This window comes from Charadrius vociferus, unplaced genomic scaffold (genome assembly GCF_000708025.1).
Source record: "Charadrius vociferus isolate BGI_N301 unplaced genomic scaffold, ASM70802v2 scaffold55, whole genome shotgun sequence".
Taxonomy (NCBI): Eukaryota; Metazoa; Chordata; class Aves; order Charadriiformes; family Charadriidae; genus Charadrius; species Charadrius vociferus.
Window position 1 is genome coordinate 3,156,621 of NW_009648444.1, and position 8,077 is coordinate 3,164,697.

Genomic DNA, 8,077 nt, shown 5'->3' on the forward strand with positions numbered 1-8,077 from the left:
GGCAAACCTGCAAATTCCAACTTAAATGAACTTATGTCTGGGGTTTTTTTTAAATACATTTTTTCTCATTACACACTATTTGTTAATGAAAGAATGGTTCTTACTCAGAAAGGAAGGATTTAAAGGAACAGGCAAGACTACAAAGCACATAAATTAACTTTTTTTATAGACATAGTTTTTCTTAGACATCGGCAAAAGCACAACAATATGTCAGAACATGTTGACGAAAATCAAAATATAAAATAGTTTTATTTTCATCAACATGTTCAAAATACTTTGATTTTCTATCATATTCCAAATCTAGCCTTAAGATTTGCCTAAAGGTTGCACAACTAAGAGACTCAGTACGACTCATGTTAACAAAAGTCCTGGAACAGAAAACTAGCCCGTCCCTCTGGCCATGCTGCCCACAATACTCCAAGGGGGACTGAACAGCACACCAGGGAAAAACAGTGCCACTGGGACCACAAGTTGGTGATGTTCACTGCAGTCACACATTTTGGAAGCTCTGTTGTGAAACGGTGGCAGGAACAGAGCTAGACATCAGGCACAACTGAATTCAGTAATTTTCTGGTTTGGTTTCCTAACACCTAATGCACAAGAGCAAACCCTTATTAATGAATTCTAAGCAACACAGAACAGAGGAGAAAGTAATTGAAAAATGTTAATATCTCAAAAAAATAAAAGAGAACATATGAAAAAAAAAAACCAAAATAGAAGAACTTTGTATCATCAGAGCCACATGTTTAAGTATTCAAAAAAAACGCCATCCACTGAAGCTCTCTTTTATACTCTGCAGTTGAATCTGCAAAGTGTCATTGAGATTTTTTTGAGAAAATGTTACAGCGTACTGGAAATGCACAATCAGGCTTTTGCAGCAAATTCGTACTTGTCCTGTTTCACTTATTTTCCTTGTGCCCTGATTGAGCTTAACAGTTTACTGGCACTCATTCATCAGGATTTATACCAAGTAAAATCAAGGTGTCCTGGGTTTATAGACCTTGAAGGAAGTTTCAGTTCGTAGTTATTGATATCATCAAGAAATGAAACTTAACACTGGAAAAAACAAGAACAGCAGCCATAAACTGTAAGGTATGGCCTTGCACACCGTGTGTGCCTGTCCCTGAAAGAGGAGAGAAAACTGGGAGGAGAGAAAATCTCCCTCCTTTTCAGCTTCCTCTTATTCTTCTTTTCCTCCATTTCTGCCAACACGTACTCATTCTTAGCTAATGAAATGAGGACAGAATAGTGCTTTTTGATTTGCCTCATAACTTCTGTGGTTGACATCAAATTCAACTGTAACTGCCCCGCGTTTCAAACAATTTTATGCCACACACACTTGCAATATCTCACTTATCTTCTCCTTAGGTAAGAGAAAAATGATACTTTAAATTTGTAGGTAATTTTTGTTATTTATGAAAAACAGCTGAAAACCTGAATGATTAAGAACATAGTGTGCTGCACTGTCTGTCATTCCAGTGACTTGTTACTTCACAAATTAAATCAAACACTAATTTCCACCTAAAATCATCTTTTGCTTATTGTCTAATTTAACTATTTCTTCAGAAATATCTGCTTTCAGGATGGTGATGACTTAATATTTAATCATAGATTTCCAGACAAGAAACAGCAACAAGAAAATTTTACGCTGATTTCACTGTTTTTAAAGATGAGTGTTTTGTTTAAACAAAACAGTAACCTTGCAGGAAAAGATGTGATTTTCTGGGGGTGATTTAGCATTTTTCATTTCAAAACTTAAAAAAAAAAAATTTTAAATGTTTAAAATAAAAATCTAATTGCCTGAAACTGTGACACAAAAAAAATAGTTGAGGATTTAATTTGGGTCATAGAGTAAATAGTTATTTGGGGATTTCTGTTCCCCTGAAGAAAATCTGAAATACTATATTTAGGTTAAGTCAAAACTTCATTCATTTTGCATTATTTTTTGAGTGCAGCAGTTGAAATCAAAAAGTTATTATTTGTACAGCCTGTGAAGGTTTATTAGCTTTAGGAAGCCTTTAAGTAGACTCAAAGCACTGCTTGACTTGCCCTTCAATATAACACAGAAAACTGGCCAATAAGAATTTAGATGTTAGAAAAAAGACAAACAACTTCCTTTTGAAAATGTTGTTAACACGATTTAGTTGGCCAGCCTGGCAACCTGCACTCCTACGGTAATTTCTAGCAGCTCTGGGGCATGAGTGACACAGTGTTCCACCGGATTAAACTACATTTATTGATGGAAAGCTCTACTGTTTCAGTTCTCAACCCTGATCTTCTTTCTGCACTGATTTACAGTTAACTGATAAAAAATGCTTTAGAAGAAACAAATGTTAATAATGGTGTTGTATGTGTGGACAAATGCCCCTTTTGTATCTTTAACTGATAATCAGTATACGTATCAGTAATAAGTATTCTCATAATCAAAATCTTGTACCAGTCCCAGCCATCAGGAAAGCTTGTAAACTGTTGCCAGATATTAAATGAAAAATTGCTTCATGTTTCCCACAGGATGATGTAATATGAGTTAAGTACAGCACCATGATATTTATATGTCAAATGATGTAATTACGTTAGCTGAATTTTTCTAAAAATACCGATGTAAGATATATAGGTATAAGAAATTTCAGCTCGCTCTGTCTTTATTTTTCCCCCAGCACAACTACAAACAGTAGGAAACAGCACTTTGTGCAGAGAAATGAAAGGTACTGTTGATAGCAATCCCTATTATTCCTCATTAGTCACAGTACAAATGAACAAGAGACATCCCAGCACAGATCTATCATGTCTGGTTTCATTTTACCTACAAATAGAAAATCTGTTGTGTAAACATGTGACATGTGCTGAAAATTATAACTGGGCTACTATTTGGCATAGCTGAAGAAGTGAAAATTTTACATAACTCACAGCTTTTCTTCTTGTGTTTCAACCACAAAACAGAGCTCCTCTTCATTTCTGCTTAATGGAAACTATGGTAGGTAACAGATGTTACGATGCCTGCAGAAAACAACAAATAATGATCACCAGCCAAGAAAATTGTTAGCCTCTGAAATTGAACAGGATACTGCAGCTTCCCATTTCCTACAACCTAGTGTTTATTCAAATCACATCTAATAACTGGAGACCAGGAATATACTTGAAAACCACAACCGAAAAAGTCATCAGGGTCAATAAAGGCTAAAATGAGGTGTCCAAATAAAACGCCCTGTAGCTTTACTCCATGATTAGATGTACCAAAAAAAGTAATATTTTAGATAGCCAAATGTAAGTAAGCAAATATGTTACTTGGAAGAATAAATACCAACAAAGTTAGAGAAGATTTTCATGTTATTTTCCTTCGGAAAAGGAGGATCTCCACCCCGCCGCCAAAAAAAAAAAAAAAGGAAAAAGAAGAAGAAAGAAAAGAAACTGAAATATAGAAAAGTAAGATTAAAAGGAAAATTATATAAAAGCATATTCATCTTTGCTTTGACCAGCTTTAATAATCAAATGCAAGAAAATTATTAATGGATGTTGAAACGTTAGTCCAAATAAAAAAAAAAGCTACTGCATGTTATAAAATAGCATTATTGCTTCCTTCTTTCAGGTGGTAAAAATGATGATTGTGGTTGTGCTGACATTTGCCATCTGCTGGCTGCCTTACCACATTTACTTCATAGTTACTGGGATCTATCAACAATTAAATCGATGGAAATACATTCAGCAAATCTATTTGGCCAGCTTTTGGCTTGCCATGAGCTCTACAATGTACAATCCCATTATCTACTGCTGTCTTAATAAGAGGTAAGAGCTGGTTATGGAACAGTTGGTATGCATAATTTCAATGAGAATATAAATGATTTTAAAGGGATAAAAGACATAGAATTTTCACTTGAATAGTTTTCAGACAGTGGGAAACAAAACAAAACTACAAAACAAACCTTGCTTTAGGTTTGTACTTGAAATGAATCCCAAAGAAACAAATGCACCCTTCCAATAAATACTTTGGTCTACTTAAAATTTGAGAGCAAAATTCAATACTCAGAATCCAACCCTTCCCATTTCCATATGCAAAATTTAAAATCCATAGAGTTTAATATTTTTTGGCTTGCAAAACATTAAAACAAAGAAGTAAAACAGTCATTAGTGATATACAGTGCAATATGTATGTTGACTAACTAATTGTAGCCACAGATTTGTTTTTCAGTGCTGGAAGGATATAATATAAAATGTGATTTACAGTGTATTTTATATCTCACCGTTAGATTTCTACTGAGCTCTGAGGTCTGTAGCGGGCTAATAAAACGAATATTTATATTCTCATTACTCAATACTAAATTACAGTACTGTTTGATAGAAACGCATTATGCTCTGAATTTCAAAGGCACTGCACTTGTTGAGTTTGGTGAGATTTTATGGATATTTGGTAGTTTGAGACTATTGGATTGCAGAATGAACTCATGTGTTTTATTTCAGCTTATAGGACCAGAATCTAAAGAAACATCATCCTGGCCGTCCTATTTTTCAGTATTTCTTCTAGTATTACTGGATAAAGACCACCAAGAACAATGAATTAGTTCACAAAGTCAGTATGAATCAGTACTGAATAAAGTAATCTTAAATATTATTTGAAATCTCTTTTGAATGAGCATCCTGTGTCAAGTTCAGGTGCTGACGAGCTTTATACCAACTTTGTTAAATATTTATAAAACCCCAGTAAAGATCATGCAGTACCTGTCAAAAGGAGTCTAACTGAAAATGAAGTGACAAAATCCTGCAGAATTTGTATTGGTGTAAAAACACTGGAATCTGCCTCCTTGATGAGGATAGCGTATGATGCTTAACATTCATAGTCTTCTAAAATGTCAAGGTAATGACTGATTTCATACAGCCTTCTGCCCCTTTTGATCGTTTACAACCGTTTAAAGAAAAGGTAGAGTTTTAGTATGCCAGAATGAAATCCTAACTCAAATGGGAAATTTCCAGTGTCTGCAAAATCAAAGGTGAGGAAGAAGCAGGCTTCTTATTTTGTCAATTACTGCCATAAAACCTCTAAAACATTGCCATTTTCTTCAAAAACATTTTATGGCAGAGTTACAAAAAACATTATTCATAAAAAATTAGTATCTCTGATGAGGCTTATGTTGACACTCATACCCCGCAAAATTAACTGTCTGGATTAAAGAATACAAATCAACAAAAATTTCATATTTTTGACGTACACTAAAGGTCACCTTGTTCAGAATTTAATGCAAGAATGAAATACTGGTGAAATTTTTCTTATAATAAAGTTCCACAATGAAATCAATAAGCTGGAATGTCTGCTTCCTTTTCGTGCAGTAGGAAAATACAGCCTATTGCCGGGACTCAGATCAATTCATCCAGTATTGTTACCTCTGCTGGATCCAGTATCAGACAGTTACACCACCTATCCCCAGCCTCATCTTCCAGGCTAATCAGGATATTACTTACATATCAGATAAAGAGAACATTATTTCAAGATGAAGAAAAACCATGTCCTGAATGAGAAAGATAGAAGATGAAATGTAAAATAATACAGGGTAAAAATGTTTAGGTTTTACAGCTTCCTTCACCAAATCCATTTCCATCAGAGGTTCTTTCAATATTTTTTTATAATATGGACTACATATAAACAGAGGAATGCTGAATAGCAAGCTACCTGCTCAATTGTCATCATGTGACAACTCTGTGGCAAACTTAAAAAACTGAGGAGGAAAGAAAGTTATGTCTGTGAAATCGCTCAACTTTCACTGAAAACTTACTTAATATAAATTCTTATCTGTAGTCATCACTGTGGTAGCTGAACCGTTGTTCCAAATAGCTTACAGACACAATAAACAACACAACTGATGGTTGAAACAAAAACAAATAGAAGCAAGACAAGTGAGAAAGTCTGATAAGTTTTAGGTCTAGGTGAAAAGCCGTTCTTTTTCAGGTTTACACAGAAATATACAGCAAATTGTTTTTCTAAAATATTTAACTTCTATTCTGGAAATGCATATACACAGAAAGTAACAATAGCCTTTATAGTAAACCTCTGCCTCTGAATCGAAATAAAATAACACTGTATGAATATCGCAACCACTAAAGCCTCAAAATTCCCATTTGTACATTGTTCACATTCAGTTTTCAGCTTTCTAGGATCTTTTTAATTATTAAAAAATATTTTTCAAATATTTTATATGAATAACTATTAGTCATTACATCATTCCTATTTAAGCATCTCTGCTAGTGAGGGAAACACAGAAGAAAAATTGGAATCTGGAAGCTTGGATGGTATTTTAGTGAAAAGAATTCTACAAAGTTTCTTGCTGAGAGAAGATGAAAATATAGGTGTAGATTCCATCATAGGTCAAATCAAAATAATTTCTGTGAAGACAGTGCTATGCATGCTGGTGTTTGTTTATTTAGGCACAGGCAAAGGAAGGGAAGTTGAGTATCAGGAAAATACCAATGTTAAAATGCAGGGAAAGTATCTAGAATATCAGAAATAAGCTATTGCTGTCACCACTGTCTTTTTTACCCCACTCAGATTTAGTCAAGCAAACTCACACTGACTTCAACACAACAGGATTAAGGTCCAGATAATTAGCCAAGTCAGTGTCCTGTCAGCACAGTATATGTTTTCAGACGAAGGCCTGTGGCTGCTCTCCGTGCACAAGCTTTGACCAAGCATCTTTCCTCCCAGGTTCCGAGCTGGCTTCAAGCGAGCTTTCCGCTGGTGCCCCTTCATTGAGGTCTCCAGCTATGACGAGCTGGAGCTCAAGGCAGCCAGGTTCCACCCTACCCGGCAAAGTAGCCTATACGCTGTGTCCAGAATGGAGTCCAGCATGACAGTGGTGTTCGACGCTAATGACGGAGACAACACCCACACCAGCCGTAAGAAAAGAGCAGCTCCAAGGGACACGAGTTCCAACGGCTGTTCACGGAGGAATTCCAAGTCTGTCTCCACAGCCTCAAGTCTCATCAGTTCAGTGCACACATCAGTAGATGATTATTCCTAAGCATTTCATGGTGATGGTTGCTAGAAGGGCAGCACTGGACAATGCTCTCCTACTTTGAGACTAGATATTCATACCACAGGAAAGTAAACAATTCCACTGAAGGACCCTAGCTATAAATATTGTGAAACTTTTAGGCATCACTGACTTTTCTGCTTTGGAGAGAAAGAGGAACTCAAAGACATATGTATGCATCAGTCTGAAAGCACAGTCGCACCTTATACACAGCAAAGTTTATAGGGATTATCTAAAATAAACAAATGGCATAAAAAACATTGTTTCAGCTGTATCTGACCTGTGGCATTCATGTTTTACTTACTGAAATGTAACAGGCTCCTTTACCTATTGAAGCTGAAACGTACGATGTCTTCTATTATGAGTGTATTAATTCTACAATTAAAGAATTACATAAGATCTGATTAAAAAAAAATTCTTTATAACGAAGACCTAATGAGACCCAAGTCTATTCGATTGTTTTGCAGTTTAGCCCTATTCCCATGCAAAGAGACAAGATGAAATTAATTTACATGAAGTTCAGCTCTGCCTGCAACAGTACAATTTTTCAAAATATGTGAAAAAATGTATTTTTTAAAAGGAGAAAATCTTGATGAGACTAAGTTAAATTCTGCTGGCTTCTATATCAGTGAACATTAGACTCCAATGGAATGCGTAGGAGGATGTATTGCTTAGATGAACATCCTATAGCTTTGTATCTTAGTGCTAAGTGTAAGTGACCGGAACAGGAGCTTTATGATTGACTTTAGAAAGGTCAAAAGATTTTAAACTGGAGATTCACATATAAGAAAGATATCACTGTGGCAATGAACTCTTCTCTGCAGAAGATACAGTAACATGTTTCACTATGAAACACTTTCCCCTGGAAAAAAAATATTCAAGCTATTTTCCCAAATCTAGATGCATGTAAAGATACTCCTCTGTCTGCATCTGCAGACATGTTAGGCATTATTACACAGACACTTTCCCACACAATTCAGTCAAAATCCACTGACCATCACTGTTGCAAAGAAAGCCGAACTTAATTCAAAAGGGACCAGAGGGCAGCCTTTGTTTTAGAT

The 8,077-nt window shown here is 35.4% G+C and overlaps 1 protein-coding gene across 1 annotated transcript in view; it reads left to right on the forward strand.

The window, feature by feature from the left end:
• The window catches only part of TACR3 (tachykinin receptor 3), a 37,415-nt gene extending 30,411 nt beyond the window's left edge, over positions 1 to 7,004 (forward strand). Inside the window, exons 4-5 of the mRNA XM_009885503.1 lie at positions 3,587 to 3,783; positions 6,689 to 7,004. Coding sequence (XP_009883805.1) covers positions 3,587 to 3,783; positions 6,689 to 7,004 — 513 coding nt within the window. The remainder of the gene's footprint in view (positions 1 to 3,586; positions 3,784 to 6,688) is intronic.
• The last annotated feature ends 1,073 nt before the right edge of the window (positions 7,005 to 8,077 follow it).